The 19,494-nt window shown below is 48.2% G+C and overlaps 1 protein-coding gene across 1 annotated transcript in view; it reads right to left on the reverse strand.

Moving 5' to 3' along the window:
- Window positions 1-325: 325 nt before the first annotated feature.
- Window positions 326-19,494, reverse strand: part of LOC120847455 (lysosomal acid lipase/cholesteryl ester hydrolase-like) — an 80,602-nt gene continuing 61,433 nt past the window's right edge. The window contains exons 4-9 of the mRNA XM_042289319.1: window positions 13,562-13,712; window positions 12,621-12,713; window positions 9,911-10,066; window positions 9,137-9,208; window positions 6,191-6,259; window positions 326-744 (exon numbers count right to left, since the gene is read on the reverse strand). Of these exons, the coding sequence (XP_042145253.1) occupies window positions 484-744; window positions 6,191-6,259; window positions 9,137-9,208; window positions 9,911-10,066; window positions 12,621-12,713; window positions 13,562-13,712 (802 nt within the window). The 3' untranslated portion in view covers window positions 326-483. The remainder of the gene's footprint in view (window positions 745-6,190; window positions 6,260-9,136; window positions 9,209-9,910; window positions 10,067-12,620; window positions 12,714-13,561; window positions 13,713-19,494) is intronic.

Here is a 19,494-nt window from a genome sequence, read left to right on the forward strand (position 1 = left end):
TGAAGTAAGCGCGTTTCATCTCGCAGCAGCAATGATCGCAACTACTGTATACGCATTCTGCTCTGGTTTGGAGTGCACGTTCGGTTTTTCTGCTGTTGAATATGGACGGGACGAAAACCTCACATGCGCCAGGTTTTCAGTCACCGCGAGTAACACCTTTCTACTCTAGCGACGCTAAAACGGCTTAAATTAGTCGAGTCATATTGTTATCGCTCACGACCACTCCTAGAGGCTGTTTCGCGGAGTGTGGTTGGCCACGAGATCATCGCCGATTCAAAGGAATGAATGGCCAAGCTCTCCCAATACACAGCTCTGCTGTCCGTCGTAAGATACCTCAATTCAATTCAACTTTATTTGTTTCTATTCGTCGAAGAAGCGTGGGAAGAGGGGGGAAAAGCGGTACAAGAACTGTTTAAGATGTTTTGAGGCCCACGCGGTACAAGGTTCCTAAATGACCGCTTACGACGAGCGCCATCACTGTGGCTACTCGTTGCGGACTTGGCGAATCTGGAACTTCCGGAACACTTGGATCACTTTGTCGTAGAGCAAGGTCTTGGCTCCTGACGCGAAGATAAAGTCGGCGTGGTTGAAGTTGGGGAAGTCCACGCGGTGGTCGTAGACGACGTTGCTCAGCCTGTCCCTCAGGTTGTCCAGGTCCTTGGTCGTCGACATCCAGTCTCCGTCGCCCCAGAAGATGGCCACCGGAACCCGAACGTTCTCCAGCTCGTAGCAGGGGGGCCTAGCCTGAACGGGGCCACCGCAAAATAAGAACACAGCCGAAATTAACTGGATCATTGTTGTGATCAAAAAGGTTTTCTTTCTTCATACCTACGGAATGTGCCCCCCCCCCCCCCCCCCCCCTTTCAAAGAAAAACAAAAGTTAGTGAACAGGATGTTGTTTTTTTACTGCAAAAATAAACTACGCATTCCCGAACGCTCATTCTCGACCCATATCTAGCCCTAGCGATCCGAACCCGGTGCCGAAGTTACCGAGAAGCGGCCCTGTATTCCCAAGGAATTTTTTTTAGAAAATCACGTATACTGTATGGATAAGGTAGCGGTTAGTTCTGAACCTTTGACTTCTGTTTCGGACTGGTAGCACTGCCTTTGGGAGCGATCCGTCGTTTATTGCTTTTCAGTACTTCCAAAAAGTAATCAGATTACTCTCGCAATTACTTCCTAATAAATGTAATCGAATCATTCCAAAATTACTCCAAAACATAATCGATTACAAGTAATTTGACTGAGTATCGCACGAATTCGGACTTCACGTACTCGGTAAAGCTAAATTAACGCTTAGGAACAGAACTGATGCAACGCCAATGCATGCGCGTTTCACACACAGCGGTTCTGCGCCAAACGCGCTGCCGCTAGTGGCGGCGCCTCGGCACAAATCGCAAGGTTTAATTTCACATGCGTCGTCCGTGAGCGCTTTCTGCCACTGCGCCGCGCCGCTGCGATGCCCAACGTTGCTTACAGCAAGCGGACGCTCACAGCGTATTTTAGCGGTCTCCAATTATAATCTAACTACCTTAATTTCAGTTTCCTTTTTATGTTTACTTTATTAAAACAAAATAACCATTAAAAAAAGTAATAATTATGTTTTATTCCTTTATCTACTTTTGAAAGTTCGTTGTTGCAGAGGGTGAAATATCGGATGGAGAATGCATGAGAATGCGACTGTTTTGATAGTTGCAATTTTCAGGGCGCTGTTGAGGAGGGATTCGAAGCCGGTGTCTTCAAGTTCTGCGCTGTTAGGAGCTTCTTAGAATTCGTTCCAATGTAGGTACGGTGTTGGCCGCACGTTTGTTGCTTTTGAGGGTGCTCCAACACCCGATCTCCACCTTCTCAAGCTCTGGGCCAAAAGACTGCAAGCTGTACAAAGATATCGTAACAGGCCAAAAGACCCCCAAGGCAGACGCAACATGACCAGGGCTACGGTGGAAATAGCGAGGGTCTACGCAGAAAAATTTGACCAACCCAGATGGCTTGATTACAGCGCACCGCTCTCCAAGAAAACATCGATAACAAAACGGTGGGTCACGAATCGCGCACTTCTGGGCAAGAAGAAATGCAAGGAGGCAACATTAGCACTTGCCCTCAAGCTCAGCCAGACAGAGGAACAACTCGCGGGAATGGCAGGGGACCTTTCCTTTCCCAAGCCCGATCTGCCTAATCGCCCTTCGCCGTACGACCCGGAACTCCTCCGGATTTTGGCTCCGGATTTTGGCATGGACCGGCCCTTCACGCGGGGTGAGCTTGAAAACGCTTTCCTTCGCGGAAAGGCCCACACAGCCCCCGAACCCGACAGGATCACCATTAGTATGCTCAAGATCCTCACCGATCTCACCAAGTCCGAGCTTTTGGACTGGATTAACGACATCTGGGAAACCAGAAAGCTCCCCGAAAGGCCGGAAGCACTATCTCGTAATCCCAATCCCTAAAGCGGGAAAGGACAAGGGTAATCTCACCAACTACAGACCCATCTCCCTCACATCACGCGCCTGAAAGATAATGAAACGCATGGTACTTGCAAGGCTAGAATGGCTACTCGAGTCCAACAGAGCTTCCCACCCAGCCCAAACGGGTATCGAACCGACCTTGGCACCCAGGAAATCAGAGCACTGATATCAGAGGACATATAATTCATAGCATCAAGCCTAACCGCTCCAGAATCATAACAGGCGACGTCAAAAAGGCTCTCAATTCTGTCCCACACTCGACAAATACGGGAATCACAGCGCCTAGGCATTAATACCGGGAGATTAAACTTTATTAATTAAGTCTTTCCTCGAGGGCAAAGCCTTTTCGGTACGTTGCAGCACCCATGGCGGTGAACCCAAGACGAGCCTAGTTGGTGTCCCACAAGGCTCCGTCCTCTCGCCGATGCTTTTCAACATCGCGATGGCGGCCCTACCACACGAACTCGGGAAAATTCCCAGGCTAGGCTTCACGTAACACGCCGACGACTTATCAATCTGGACCAAAGGCGAAGCCATCGAGAAGCAACGAGTCACACTCCAAGCGCCATTGACATGATCGAAGCTCATCTCCACAAGGTCGGCCTACATGCCTCCCAGGAGAAGACAAGCTACCTCATCGTAGCACTCAAACGACAGCGAGAAACGAAGATTGGTAACCAACTCCATCTCGTTCTTGCAGGCAAGAGAATCCAACCCTCTGCGTCTGTCAGGATCCTCAGGCTTACCGTGGAGGAGACAACCAGGGGGACATCTGGCTTCAAGCTTGCACACATACAGTACCGCAACCCTGCCCTCGATTCCATCGGAAGAATCTTTAGCGCCAAGGGCGGTGCAACGGACCAGATCATCAGTCGAATGGTAAAGGCACTATAGTAGTTTCCCGAATCTGCTGCCGACCCCGACTCTACTGGCTCACCAAGGCACAGTAGCAAAAACTGGTGTCCCTGAACAACCAAGCCACGAGGATCCTCACGGGCCTCCGTCGGTTCACCCCGATCGGGAGACTGAGGGAGCCACGCGGGGATCAGCTCACTTCAGGATACAGTGGTCGCCCGCAGGGTCGTAACATGGCGAACGTCTCAAGCACTCCAAGCAAGGACGGGAAATCCTCAAACTGTTGTGGCGCGCAACAGAAGGCCTTCCCGACATTCCCGATCATATCCCTCCTTAGCAGGATCACACGGACATTACCGGAAATAAGCAGACTGCCTGAAAAGGTGACGCTTCCCAGCAGCAGGCGCGCATCACAGAAGCGTGTAAGATTTGCCAGCTGAACGAGGGAAGAAATATATAATTAAGATAGAGACAATTGGAACATATACAGATGCACTCCGCTGGACTAACAACCATTTACTGATTGACATATTTTCCTTCGGCGACTTTTTATTTACTGAATAACTTATGTTCCTTCGTCGACTTTCATTATTGCCTAGATAAAATGGTTCTCCCTCGTCTTCATCACTTCATCACGTCATCTGTGAACTCAGAAGTGCACTCCAACGTGGTTGACACCTGGACCGATCCTACTCACATCATGGCCCCATAAACAAACGCAGCCGCACAAGATACCTCTGGAAACCGCGCCGGTCTCCGTTCCAGCTCTCAACTCCTCGGCCACGACTGCACTCCCAGCACGAGCATTCACCGGAGGGGGCGAACTCCGCGATTCAGCAAGCCCTCAAAACCGCCCCAAACTCAGAAATATCACTATCTCGCGTGCTCCGTGTCTTCTCGGACTCACAGGACGCAGTGGCGGAGTGCAGAAAAGCAAGAAGTCCGAGCCGCATAGTTTGGGCAATAAAATTGAAAGTCGCTTACAACCCCCTGTAACACCAAATTAGAGCGCAGCTCTTGAGGAGGAGGAGGAAAGAATACTGAGGAGAACGTGTATTCCTCCTCCTTCCTCCTCATCACGTGACGTCATCGCGATGACGTCATCGGCATCGTCAGTGATGACGTCACGAATGACGTCATTAGTGACGTCATTGTGGTGATGACGTCGGTGTGAAGCCGTTCAAGGAATGGAACCACCGGTGGACGTTGGTGGGATCCGGAGGCTTCTCGGGGATGGTGAACCACGTGGGCAGGTTCTTACCACACCTGTCGAACACGACTGCTCCTCTTCGTGCCTTGCTGATCAAGAACAGTGCCTAGACCTGGGGCCCGGATCAACAGGCTGCTTTCCTGAACTTAAAAAGGATGCTGTTCTCGGAGGTCTGCATGGCCAGGTAACATCCAGCGCTACCTACTATCGTGTCGGCGCGGCGGACGCCAGCTTGTTCGGACTTGGTGCGATACTCTTACAAGACCAGTCTTCGGGAGAGCGTCGGGAGGTGGCTTTTGCTTCCGGCTGCTTAACCCCCTCCGAACAAACGTACAGCCAGACGGAGAAGGAGGCTTTGGCGATTACCTGGGCCGTTCAGCGATTTGATAAATACTTCCGAGGTCTACAGTTCGCGGTGTATACCGACCACCTGCCCTTGTCGTCTTTTTTCGGCAGCATGGACGTAGACATGCTCCCACAAGACAGTCCCCTACGAAAACCATGCCGCTGGTTGGAACGACCTTACCCTGTTTCCAGTCAGATGGTACAGGCGTCCTTCGATAGTGACTACGAGAATATTAGGCAGAAAAATTCACTAGAAGTTGCTTTGGCATACTGAAGAATTTTGGCGTTGATGTCGTCAGGTCCTCCAGAGCTTGTCAGTTTTAAGTTATCAAGGAGCTTCGCTATTCCAGCACTTGAGGTATCATCAAAATCCATAGACTCGCACAAGAATGCTCGTAATATAGGGACGTCGGCGTCTTCTACTTAGAAGACAGACGAAAAATAGTCGTTTAACATCGTGGTACAGTCCGTTTCAGATATTGGAGATCCATCTTCGTCAGTTAGTTGGATAGAAGAGGAGTGATATTTAGGAGATATTATCTTCTAGAATTTTGTAGGTCTGTTACTCAAGATACTTGAAAGGTCCTCAAAAAAAGAACTTATGTTTAGCCAGACGAAGGTTTCGAGTGTAGATCAAAAGTAGTCGCGCCAGACAGCAGCGCTGACTGGCACGACTACTTTGTATCACTAATACAGTGCAAGGTTGTATCACTAATTCAGTGCAAGGTAAGCAGTGGCGTAGCCAGGGGGGAGGCTTCTGGGACTTCAGCCCTCTGCGATCCTTCCATCCACACCGCAAGTTATGGAAACCCCAGCCACCTTAATTAAACCCCCTAAAAAAAGAAGAAAAAAAAATTCCTGGCTACACCACTGAAAGTCAGCGCTGCATGAGCAAGGCCAGCGCTACTTCCAGACCTGTATGTGCGAGAAGGTATATCGTTCCGCCATTCCAGAACTCTCGCGAGGGTGCCGCCATTTTTTGTGCTTCTTTTGACAGTTACGATTCGGACTTTTTCTAACATTTTGTGGAGAACGCTTCAGATTAGTATACCCATGCTTTTGAGCACCCAGATGGCTGATTTGTCTTCACTCTGAAACGTTTCTTATTTCGTTGCTGTAGGTTCGGCCAGTCAACGGGCTTTCGTGTACTGCGCCGTAGGCCTCCTTCGCTACTGCGCATGCGTATTAATGGCGGCGTCTCGCGTACTGTACATCCTACCCATCGTGCGCAGCACGCGTCGCTAAGAGCATTGCGAAAGCGACGACAGTATACGCGTGATGTTACTGTATACAGACCGAGAAGCGACTCGATACTTACGGTTCCATAGACCCGCGAGTTCTCTTTGCGACCGTAGCTGAACATGCAGAACCGGTTGTTGTTGATCAGCTGTCAGAAGAAAACGAAATGTCGAGCGTAATCTAATATTTTTTTGCTAAGTCATACAAGTGAGCTTGTTCCGTCAAATCAAGTATAAGAACAGTAGGCAATGCGTTTTCGTCTTTGTCTGTTCTCGGGCAGTACAACATATCAGACAATGCCTGCTCAACGCGTCACCGTCAGTGGATCCCCGACCGACCCGCCCCGAGCGGCGAACACGCCGAAGTTCGACGGAAGTCGCCGCAAAGCGGCAGACCCGTCCGTCTTGGCGTCGACGCCTGCTAGCGTTGCGCTCGTTGTGAGACGCTCCAAGACGCGCTGGCGGTGACGCGGACGCAAGCTACGCGGAGCGCAAGTTCGTCTGCTTCTTTTGCAGGGGTTGAGGGTGACGTCATAGCGCCGAGCCAATCAGAGTTCGGCTTCTTTCTGACGTCACCCTCAACCCCTGCAAAAGAAGCAGACGAACTTACGCTCCGAATAGGCGGCACTGCGTGGGCCCACTGTAATGGCGTTTCTCTTTTTTTTTTTTTCTTGGGAGGTTTTTTTTATTTTTTAAGGGTCATTGGCTGGGAACATAGTCGCTAACGAGCCAGGGCAGATCGTGGATTATGACGATACACGCTCGACGATTTTGATTGGTTCCTGATTGTTCTCGACGGTAAGAGACCTGCGCTCCGATTGGCTGCACGCAACGATGACCAGGGCTGGCAACGACCCGTGGTTCATCTAAATCGGGGGTTCTCAACCGTTGATGTTTCGCGGACCTTTTGTGGATCGGCGCAGATGATGGAGGACCCCGTTCGTGTTAATTACGATATTCATTTAATACGTAGATATAACTAAGAGCTAGTGTGAAGTAGACTTCTCTCGTCGATCTACACGAGAAAACTCATCCGATAATGAATGTTTCTTCTCTACATGAAGAAAAGAAATACAACTTTTATTGTCGCGGACCCCTAGAATGCCTTCGTGGACCCCCATTCGAGAACCACTGATCTAGTCGTTAATGATTTAGGCTCGCGAGCATAAATTGATTTCCATCCGTACTAGAGCGCAATTCGGGTCTGTAAACGAGTAATGTGAGAGGGGAAAGAAAAAGAAAAAGCCGCCTGATGCGCGTTTGCATTTCGGAACTACCCAAAGACTAACAGAACGGAGCGCTCCAGCAACTGAGCTAACCGGGAGTTAGCCGTTTGTAAAACATATGGATGCTTCAGGGGAGCTCCGGTGGTCTATTAAGCCAGCCGAGCTAAACGCATTGTCAGAATTCATGCTTTACTCTTATCTCTTCGTTCAAAATTGCTATTGAGAAAAGAGAAAGGGATGGTTATGCTAAAACCAACGTTACTAGAACCACTCAGTTGGGAAACTGCCATAGAGACTGCTCCGAAAAAGTGGCCCCGATCTGTCCTCCAGAACCGAGCTAATGGCGAACACAACGCCGCCATTTCTCCCGCAGCGGCCACTCAAGGAACTACACGTTACTTCTATTTTGGCTTTAACCGGCCATTTTGGCGCCGAAACAGATGCAGCGGAAGAGGTTACAGGGGTGCCACCCCCGTCTCCCCAGCGGACGCGCCGCGAATTACTACCGAAGTTAAAATGCACCTAGGTCGGGACGCGCTACCTGAAAGCACCGCTGAGGCATGGTTGTATAAAAACAATATTAATTGTTCCGCAAAACCTTGCACACTAAAGATTATAAAAACATCACGCGCCCTTCATTTTGTACTAATCTCCAAAAAATTTCATGCAAAAAGAGTCTTTTCCGTTTGTTTTTACACAAAAACATGCTTTCTAAAAGCTCAAGGTAACCACAGGACAGACCAATGATGAAGAGTGGCGCTGTTGTCGTATTTAGCTCGGTCTCGGTGGACGCCAGCGGCCCAGGTTTCGACGGTGAGTTTCCCAACGGAGTGTTTTAGTAACGTTGGCCAAAACCCACATTTACGTTTTCCCGCGCTCTCCAACTGGGTGACGTCACAGGTTGTATAACTTGCCAGGCCAGCAGCCAGTCTAAACAACACAGCATTTTGCGCATGTTTCTTTTTATTATTATATTTTAACTGGCGTGAGCTTACCTTGCATTGATTGTGCACCAGCAAAAGTCTTGTTACGTACCGTAGAAAGCAAACTGTAATGCCCTCTCCACCCCCCCTTCCCATAATGCCCCACGGTCATTACATTGTTCGTGCTGCGAGTGTTGCGTATACTGGCATTTTTGTAAAGTAATATGCTTTTTCTTTTTTTTGCTATTGCCTCGTTTGTTATCTTTCCTTACGCCACACTGCATGGTTTTAGTTGCCTTGGCCTTTGCATAAGCGGCCGGCACGTAGATTAATAAATAAAAAGAAAAATACAAATTTACAACATATGACGTCACGTTGTCAGTATTGCCAGGAACCTTTCAGACCAAATCTAAAATTTCAATAATTTCGCAATAAAAAAGGAAAAAAAAGGGAAATAAAAGGGAATTAACTTGACTAAAGTCCGTTGCAACTCAAGAAGGTAGGGCAAGAGAAAGGAAGGCCGGGGAGGAGGAAGCAGACGGAGAAGAGAGGCAGAAACCTCCTCCTCTTTATAGCGTTCAGTCTGCTTCCTCCTCCCCGGCCTTCCTTTCTCTCGCCCTACCTTCTTGAGTTGCAACGGACCATAACGATTTGTGTTGCTATGGTCCGGCGTTTTGTTAGTGGAGAGTTTTAGTAGACCGTTCGGACGGCTCCAAGAACTATACCCGATAACAATACCACGAATGACCAAATGCGTGTATCGGTCACCGTTATCGTAGTCGCCGGAACGATCCTCTAAAATTGCCCAGTGAATATATAGTTGGTATAATAGCTACGAGGACCACGTTAACGTGCGAGCGGGTAGTTGCAAGCCCACCTGACTGAAGTGCACCATATTCTTGACCGATGTTCCTGCTGGCGTATGGGCGAAAATGACCGGAAAGCGACTCTGGAAAAAAAAAAAAATAAAAAATAAACAAGAAAAGAAAAAAAAAAGCGTAGATGGTTGACAGTTTGGCTTACTGCCCGAGAGAGGTCAGATATACAGACTCGTTTTAATGCGGCAAATTCTTACGACCGACTGCGTCACGAACTCTTGCGGTCTCTTATACGACGAAAGAATGTATACTGGCGCCATAAATTGGCTTGCCACGAAATGCTTCTGTTTTCAGTCTATTTCCTAATTTTTCAAGCGTCACTCTCTCACTTTTGGTTCGGAAAACTTGCAAATGTTATAAAGGATTGTCGCGCATTTATGGAACGTGGGCAGGCTGCGGCCGTAAGGACCAGCACACTTGGAACACCTCGCAAAATTCTCGTTCTGATCGATCTGGAATTAGACACGCGAAAGTCGTTTCACACACACATACACAAAAAGAGTTTTATGTCTATATTTTTTAGAGCTCAACTCGGAGCTGGTGAAACGTTAAAAATAGTGCAAAAGTGGCAGGCCATGCATTTCCGACGTCCCGTAACGGACGGTCGACATCTGCTCTCTTGCTCTGCGAGCTTGCCGCCACGTGGTCGTCGTTCACACATTTCCCGGAGATTTTTAGGATCCCGCTAGTCGTCGCCAGCCTCTATTGGGCGTTCTGGGCGTTTTTTTGCGTTGGGCAAGCCACCCGGGAGCGAGCTGGCCAACTCCGCGTACCCTGTTGATCATGACCGTCTCTGGCCCGATAAGGGAGAAGTAGGCTTTGATGCAAGCCTGGCTGGTTGTGGCCGAACTGCACGCCGTGCCGGCCATCTTCTTGACGAACTCCGAGTTTGGGGAGAACTCGCGGATGCCCATCGTGTCGGCCGCCGCCTGCGTTTGATAACCACACAAACAGCTGACAGTTTACCACAACCTCCTTTCCCCTCGTGTCCACCAGCAAACAAATGTCGACACAGAACTCTGGACAGCTACCGCCATCTATGAGCCATGGTGGAAACCTCTCCGGCCTTTCCCCTCTGGCTTGCCGACTTGCGGCCGGCCATCACTTCATTCCCACCGTAGTACAGCTTCGCTGGTCTTCTTTCTTCACAAAAGTGGAAAGGCCGAAAGTTTTTAACCTCACGTATTTGCCTCCAAATATGTCCATCGTTTGAAATAGTAACCCAAACTGCAAGTCACCATTTTTTCCCCACAAAGTTATAAAAGATTTATTACTTGGTCTGAGAGACTGGGAGGCCCTAGTAGAACATTGGAAACGTTTGGTCAGGTTCTGTAATATGGGGCCATTGCACCTTGTCTCCGACGGGCCACAAAAAAAAGTTCGATGATGGCCAAACTCGCAACAATAAAAATAAGAGAGCAAGAAAAAAAAAAAAAAACACGAACAAAACATTGTGTTTTTTTATACTGCCTGCTTGACTTGAAAGTTATGCTCTCCGGCGGGGTGACGTCGCCGGAAAAACAAATTGACCTCCCCCCCCCCCAGCCTCAGCGCGGAAAAACAAATTGAACGTTGGTTTTGGCATCGCCTTTTTTTTGCCGCTTTCCTCGTTAGTTATTTTGAATATAGAGATAAAAAATAGCATTCCGGGCAAAAAGTGAAGCCTGGGTTTCACGAAAATGTGTTTAGTTTGGGTAGCTCGAGAAAACGCCGCCTTGGAAGTGGTTACGCCAGGGTTTTTGTACCGCTCCTCAAAATGTTGTGCATGTAGCGTGTTTTTGCTTGGTTTTTTTTTTTTTTTTTTTTTTTACATTTTCGCCTCTTGATTTCTATGACACATGTTTCAGAGATGGAGTAACCGAAAAGGAGCAGCGAGACAAGAGGGCGTATTTCATTGTGGCATAATTATCTGATCACCTAAACCTAAACTCTATAGCTGGCCGTTTGTTTTTGGTTTTTTTTTTTTTGTTTTTTTACTTGTCCAGTGAAATTTTAGGAGCAAAAAAAACCCTCGACTTTTCGGAAGATACGTATGAGAAACATTTCGACGCTAACCCGAAAATACCCGTTTCTTGTTTCGTTTGTTTCGCGTCTTTTAGGGTACGCACTAGGCTCAAGGTTCAGACTTTGAGGAGAAAAATAGAAATATATATATTCGGTCCCATTGTTTCGTGCGAGGCCGATTGAATCACACTGATAACGTGAGTGTCAAATCTCGGGGTTGAATCAAAAATAACATCAAGGTTCCTCTGTTCACTTACACGTGACAGCAGTTCGCCATGATAACTACAGTATACGCAAAACAATATAGCGTGGGTCTTGCGAGACTATGCCATAACTTTTGTTTCAGAATGATTCAAACAAAGTTCATTGTCTGAACACCAATGACCGAAGCAATATGCGTCATTCTGAATCGTGCTCAAATCTGATAATACTACTACTACTACTAATAATAATAATTGTTCATTTTTCAGTAACCCAGAAAAGAACAGTGAGGTTTTAGTGTCACATATATACACGATTTAATTTTTTAAAATTCTATAGTACCTATTTGAGACACGGGTGCTAATATGACACAGCGCATAATCAAGATAAAGCTTGTAAATAGTGAATTCGCCGATAGAGGTACGCCAGCGATTGAAAATGCTCACAAAAGAATTCCCCGCGCCTATCGCTTTCTTTTTCTTTAGGGGAAGGGGGGGTTTATTCTATTTTGAACTGTCATTTGCTGGGAGCCTTCGAATGTTCACCGCAATTCGTGTTCTAAAGGCAAAGTGAACTCACGAATCTTCTCTTTCTCAGAGTGCGTACAGTTCTCATTCATCGCAATGAATAGACCCTTCTCAAAAGTCTGCGCCACCGCCTGTCTGCCATTGCTTGATCACGTGCTCTGAGCATGTATTAGACGCGAGGGCTGCGTCAGTGTTCGGCGAGGGCTCGGATCCAATCACACGCTTCGTGCCAAAGAATCGATGGATGCTAACGGCCGTGCCCTTTATAACGGGCGGTAGCTTGCGTCACCTAGCCTAGAAAGTAGAAACCCGAAGTAGAATTCCACCGTCGGGCCGCCGGCGGGGCGCCGCCAAGCGGCGTGTACGGGCGGGCCAAGTGAGTTAATATGCTTTAATGAGCCATCCGGAGACTTTTGCCGCGGAACGGCGCGTAAACGAAAAAAAAAAGGGGGTGGGGGGGGGGGGGGGGTTCACACGCCCCAGTGACACACCTACCCCCCCCAATGCACCTCCGAAAAGGAGGGATTTTTTTAAGAAATGATGACCATCAATGTAGCTCAATAGACTTTTGAAAACGGTCTATTGACTGCTGCCGGAAATTTATTGAATTGGGTTCGAAAAGTCGTTTACCCGGTGTCCGGTCCCGCATTGCTTTTGGCAAAAGGTTTCAGTTTTACCGACGAGCTAAAAACATTAAGTTACTATCTTTGAAAATGACACATCGAATCGTATGTCGTATAGGAAAGCTCACTTTGATCGAAAGGGCAAGGGTCGCCAGTTTTCTGGCCGGACCTTTAATGTGTCCCAGCGCCGTAACAGGAGCCAGGGCCGCGAACAGCGCAACCTGCGAAACACGACCAGATACGCACTTCACTAAGAGAGTACGAAAAATAAAACTATATATAAAAACAAAAACTTGTCTGTTTTTTTTTTGTTTTTACTTCGGGACGTGGCCTATGACGCTTCTTGCCCGACCCAGACTGCAAGCATTCTGAAGTTTAGCGAGACTAGTACACGTAGCAGATCAGCGGACGCGTCCGTCTTGTCGTCCGCGCTGGCGGCGACGCGCGCTGGCGGCGACGCCGACGCCGGCTAGGCGGCGCTGCCTGGTTCCGCTGGGTGGCGCGACCCGCCGCCCGATTCAAAGGGTTCAGCCTCATCCATCCAATGATGACGTTTGGGAAGGAAAGGCGCGCGCCTTGTTTTTTTCCAGGTGGTGGTGCCTGTCTCGCGTGGGTGCGTATTTTCGGCACCGATTTGATGACCAATTAAGGGGAATGGCCAAGGCCGTCACAGACGTCAAATTATCGTTTTCTTTTATTTTGAGGTCTAGGACATCACAATAATATTTCAACACGATTTATTTTGGATGCCGCGGACTGCATTTTGAAATGTCGGTCGCTCGACGTGTGTGTGGTCGGGTGGCAACGCGAGTTGAGCTGACATCAAAATAACGGCGAATATTATTGTGACGTCATAGACGTCAAAATAAAGGAAAGCGATATTTTGACGTCCGTGACATCATTGGTTACGCCGGCTGGGCGCCAAATTGGTGCCGAAAATACGCAGCCGTGTCGCGTCGGCCTCTAGGATAGATACTCTGCATAGGACGCATAGGACGCCCTGCACAACGGCCTCGCTATTCAGGAGGCATTGCGCAGAACAAGGTCAGAAAGGTAGGCGTAGGAATACCTTTGCGTTGTACTCGGGCTTCGCGGAAAGTAGTCCGAACATGATGAGCGCCCCCTGGGAGTATCCGGCATAGTAGAGCATGGGCTGATGCGTGACCCCGAGCACCAGGTCAATCGTGGCGGGCAGGTCGAACTCGATCATCTGGTCGAAGCTGTCACGGGGCCGTCAGCAAACATGTACTACCTGGTTACTTTTTAAAGGAGTCATGAAACGCTTTTCCAACTTTTTCCTGTTTAACTTTCCTCCTCAACTCATAAATAGCGTATTCTACCAAACAGTTCAAGAAGATGGAATGGGGGGAGTCCGCTCTGGCTCGAACTCTCGTTTGTGTACCCGGGCACAGCAATTCTCCCCATAGAAGATTAGCCCGTCGCTAAAAATTCCGACAAAAGTTGCTTTCCCCACCCCGTTCATCCCGAAGCTGACAGTGCTGTGGAAGCTACGTGCTCGTTGGGCCAGCCACACATTTTTGCCACGTGATCACGCTCTCTCGCGCGCAGAGAATGAGGTCAGGTGATGAAAGGGAGGCGGCTGATTGGTCCGGCAAGCGCGTAGCTTCCACCACAATGTCAGCTTAGGGGTGAAGGGATTAAGTGAGGTACGGTGCCGGTGTGACGTACGTTTGGGCCCGGTGACGCGCTGAGGGGACCGTGGATGTATCACAGTGAAAAGGCAGAGAGCTTACGAAGGGAAAGGGGTACGAAATAGTCCGTTGTGTTTTCAAATTTTCGTACCGAAATTCAAGCTTTTGACTTTCTGCTTTTCTATGCACTGAACGATGTGCTATTAGTAAAATCCCAATATAAACTGATTTATTCGAGCCCAAAATTTGTTTCATGGGTCCTTTAAGGAAGAAAACGAGTAACGTATTTTTATTACTTTTCTGACGAAGAATAAGGAAGATTTAGTTACTTGTGGAAGGAATGTGTATGCAACACAACTACCCGACATATTTCTCGCCCCAGCTCGCGCCTGTCATTTACACGACAAGAAAACGCTCAGTGGACCATAAGAAAGGATGTGCACAGGGTATAATAATCGGGGAGACGGCGGTGACTGTCAATTTGTTTGTCAATAAAGCTCTCTGGACCCGATGGGTTTCCACCCTCGCCAACCCAACCGACGCTCCCTCACGACTCAACCGCAACCAATACCCAAATTGACCAATGAGGGGGCGCCGGTAGAGGGGGCGCCGGTATAGGGGCCTCTGTTGCCGGGTATGTAAAGGGAGGACGCAGTCGGCGCCTGACAGCCCAAGGGAGCAAAGACTCCTTGGAAGAGAGCAAAAACTCTTTGCGTACGCACGCAATTTCCGAAAAAAATAGCGTACGCTAAAATAGCGCGCGCAAAGTGCAAAGCGTGGTTAGCGTTCCGCGCATGCGCAGTGGCGACGACGCTATTCTTTGCGTACGCAAAGCGTTGGTGTGCGCTATTCTAAAACTCTCTAAAGAAGCCAAGAAACGCAACTGCTTGAAAACGAAACCGAAACTTTCGCACGGAGGGAGATCGGAGCGTCGGAGTAGGAGTAGACGTATAATGGTCGGATATGCAAAGTTTCTCTTGATTCCTAAACGAATAATGCCAGCGTCCAAGTATACCTTCATATCAAATTGTTAGAGAGAATTGTAGAGAAGATTGTGTGTTTCTTGAAAAAGATTTTGGTCCCCTTCTGTCCGGTCCGCTTTTCTATAGGCCTCAAATAATGCGGGCGAATCTTTCCTTTTGGCCGTGTTCCAAAATCTACCCGATCTTACTCCAGCGTAAGGGTTTCATACCTTGGCGTTCAAAAACCTAACCGCGTCCAGCGTTTTTCAGTCTGTGCTGTCACATGACACGACTCGCCGGAGTAGCTCGGATCCATTTGGATAAGATTGGGAACACAGCCTTTGTCGCATTTCCACTTCTCCGCTTCCGCAAATTATGAATGTTGTAGGCTGGACCAGTTGCTTAGAGCTCACTTTTTGAAAGAAACCGAAAATAAAAACGGACCAGTACAAGCTGAACTATGCAAGACGCTTGAAGAGAGCCTGTCGTAATGAAAATGAACTGCTCTAATATAGTAAGTCGGGTCAGTCGGTTCATAATTTTGTAGCGTTAGCTACACTGGCCGAGGTTGAGCAGTTTCGCGTGGCCCTCATAATGAGCCGTGCTCATTATGCGGAGCACGTGGCGGCGGTGGCGGAGCTCCGCATAATGAGCACGGCGCACGGCGCTGCGCGCTCCGCATAATGAGTACGGCTCGCATAATGAACACTTCTCATTATGAGAGCCACGCGAAGCCGCCGCCGCGCGCTCCGCCGCCGCCGCGCCCGCCTCGCCCGTATTGCCGGCCTGCGCGTTCCAGAGGAGTGACGTCATAGCCGCGGCAGACGCACTAGCGCCGCCGCGTGCCCAACTGTGCGCCTCCGTTGCGCAGTAGCCAAGTCTGACGCTGCACCGGAGCCGCTTGATAGCGCCTCTCATTTTGTGCGCATAAGCTCACGCTACGTATATCCTAAGCCACGCTACGTATATTTCATTTCCTTTTGAAAGGCTCCGAAAAAACAAGAAACCAGGACAAGCTGACTCGGCGTGGCGCCTCGTATTGTTCAGGTTGTCCCGGTTTTTTATGTCCTTTCGGCGCTCCTCAAAACGCGCAGTGCTCGGTTTCTAAACCCTGTTTTTATCTTCGCACAGAAATGAGACAAAAACACGTAATAATTTTACACACCAGTGCGATGCAATATAGACTTCTATTTCCAGCAAGCTGCTTTCCGCCATGCTTCTATGTCATCCTCCAGGCCGCGAATGTTTGTGCACAGTGATTAAACTATTTACGTCTGAATTGACATGCACTATAAATCTGGTACTCGCTCTTAGAAACATCATGTTAGTGCACATAAATTCCTCTAGCGTCTGGCCTTCTAATCGCGTGGAAGGAAAATGGGAATATCCCGGTCATTAAAATAAATACAACCTATTTCTCCCTTTGAATCGACGCACATCTGTGGTATCACCGAACATACTTTAACCATGGAATCCTAACAAATGATTAGCCTGGACGATTGACCGATTAAGCTTCCGATTAATCAATTAAGACTTTAATCGCGGTCAATCTTTTTAACCAGTTAATCGTTTTTTTATTTGGTACCCTAAGAAATGTAAACTACAAAGTTTCTTTATTTACTTCATATTACTATTACTATAGCACTTTGTCAACAAACAAAATAAATCGCTACTGCCGGAGAATTAAAAGAAAAAATTATTTGCCTTGGAATTAGAGCAGCAGCCAGTGAGTGTCTTTGAATCGCCTGTTAACTTCACACCGAACTACATATCCTCGGTACGAAATGTACATTGCGCCGTGTATCAGATGAAACGAATACGTCGAAGGTAAGTGAACAGTTTCGTTTTTTTTAGGCATATCATACCTGAAAATCAGCGCGACCGATTAATCAATTAATTAATTGATTAAACGTTGGCGATTAATCGGGTTAAAATTTTTAATCGACGCCCAGGCCTAAGAAATAAATGATTGATGATGAAATTGATTGGAGCGCAACAGCAGAGCAACATTATTTAGGTTGCAAATAAACAGGGCGACGTTCATGCGATGTTTCCTCCCACGTTGGAATTTGGTGAGGAAGTCACGTGGCTACACCCGAGCGTGTGCTTTTTTTCCCCCTTCCGTTTTTTTTTGTTTTTTTGTTTTGTCTGTGTGTGTGTGGGGGGGGGGGGGGGGGGGGGCTTTCAGCCGACGACATGTGTTGGGGAAACCGTTTGACGTGCGATTCCTTTGCTGTTATGTTTGTTCCTCTCGCCGTTCTGTACTTCAAGCTTCAAGATGAGTTGTTTTGTTCATTGAAGAGTCGGAAAAATGAGTAGTGAACGCCCGTGGTGAATGTCCGTGATCGCTTCCGATCACGGACATTCATCACGGACATTCACCACCAGCTGCCTCACAGGTTCTGCATCCGAAAGGGACATTGCGCGGCAGAGTCTGCACAAGTTTCCGAAAGATCAACGGGATCGTAGGAAAGCGAACGCTACAGGATTTATATGCCCCTTGCACTGTGTGAAAAGTGACTACATTGAGTTCGCAGGTGTCAGTAAGGGAGTCCCATGCCATTTAGTTTAGCGACGTTTCGTCCACTTCTTTTTTTCAGTGATAATTGTAGAAAAAAAAAATGTAAATATCGTGAAATGTAAAAAAAACAAAGAAAAACAGTTTGCTTAAGGTCTGATTGAACCTGGGTGCACTGCGTCTGAAGCGGACGCCTTTCCAATGAGCTACTCTACAGTTTTATATAGTCGTTCTGACAAAATCGTTTTATACGAGACACCATTTGGGACAACTGTCTGTGTGATGTCTTCAGCCACGAGAAGGGGCAACGACTCGGCGACGTCTTTGTGGGAATCGGCTTGGTGGTCGGGCGTGTTCTCTTTCGAAGGAAGACAAATTCGCCGGTACCGCGAACGACAGTTCTGAAGTAGACTTCCCACTCCTTTCGTTTGAGATTGGGAGAAAACATTTAATGAAATTCTATTCTTCATGCGTGCTATGTCGACATGATTCTGCATCCGTGCTATATCCAGAAACTCGGCAAAATATTTATACTCGCGCGTCTTCGCGGGAGAAAAAGTGTTTGTGGGCAATAACAGTTCTAAATTTTACTCTCTGGGTAAATATTTTAAAGTACCTACGGTTATTTTTGTAAAATATACTTGATATACTTGGAACGAGTAGCCATAGTTTCGGAATGTTTCTACTCGTTGGTACCAATTTCGAAACAATGTACTCCTGCGAAAACGGGACATGATTCTTTGTTGGAATAAAAAGACGGGGCGGCAGAAATGGGCCTCAAGCACGGTACTGTCCTTGCCAAAACGGGATGTTTGGTCACCCTACCTAGTGACGTTGACTTCGATCTAATTACACAGATTTACAGGCGTCACTCGCGGCGGTGCACCTGTTCGGTTAGGCATTAGAGCAGTCTCATAAAACGGCGAACACGCTACTAACCGGGAAAGTCTCAGATTCGTCACAAAAACATGCATGAAAAAAAAAGAGCAAAAGTTTGCCAAAACGGCACGTAAATAAATAAAAGAAAAAGGTTTGGAGATGGCGAGAGTCGACCTCGTGACGGTGACTTCGATTTAAAAAGTTAGGCCTAAAAAAACGTGAATATTTTCACCCAGAATTAACGTATTTCGCGACTACAACAAGGATCGGCAGTTGCGATAGTTTTCCCCCCAGGTGTCAAAAAAAGAGGACTAGGTCCGGATGTGTCGGCTGGGCTACCCCATGGCGCCCATTCACAGGTGCGATCCCACTACTGCAGGACGCGGGAGCTTTTGCCTGCTGCGTTTCCGCCCTGGGCCGGTTCGCTCCTCCTTAGGCGACCTGGTCGCCCCGGGGTCACCTGGGGTCACCATATCGACGCCCAGCTTAGCGCGGACACCCGATCAACATAGGTCGCCAAGGGACAGAACTCCCAGCCTCAACCCGTCCGTCTAAGCCCAGGCCTCCAGGCAGCTGGATTACAGGGGCACGCCACAACCCCCAGCCGTCTGCTCGTCACACGCAGGCGGCTTTTCTGCCTAACAATGTCTGCTTCGAGGAATGTTATCTGTTAGTAGAGTTTAAGGTGTTGCAGAGACTTATGAGACGTGATTTTATAATTTTTCGTTCGTGTTATTCGTTTCGCTCGCCTGCGCTACCGCAGAGAAGGAAGCGAAACCGAATCAACAGCGAATGGTTTGTGGCACTTACGTCAGATGGCGCCACGTCCCAGCCCTGCTAGCAAGAGAACCTATATTTAATCGGGGGAAATATGTTTGCAACATAATGGCGGACAACTCGTGAGCCCTCCTTGTTCTGAGCCTTGCGAGCAGATTGGTCCCAAGTACGAATACGTTGCGTTGTCGCGTGGCGAAGAGGAAAGCGGGCGGAG

Source organism: Ixodes scapularis, unplaced genomic scaffold, assembly GCF_016920785.2.
Source record: "Ixodes scapularis isolate PalLabHiFi unplaced genomic scaffold, ASM1692078v2 PGA_scaffold12__126_contigs__length_90152505, whole genome shotgun sequence".
NCBI classification, from domain to species: domain Eukaryota; kingdom Metazoa; phylum Arthropoda; class Arachnida; order Ixodida; family Ixodidae; genus Ixodes; species Ixodes scapularis.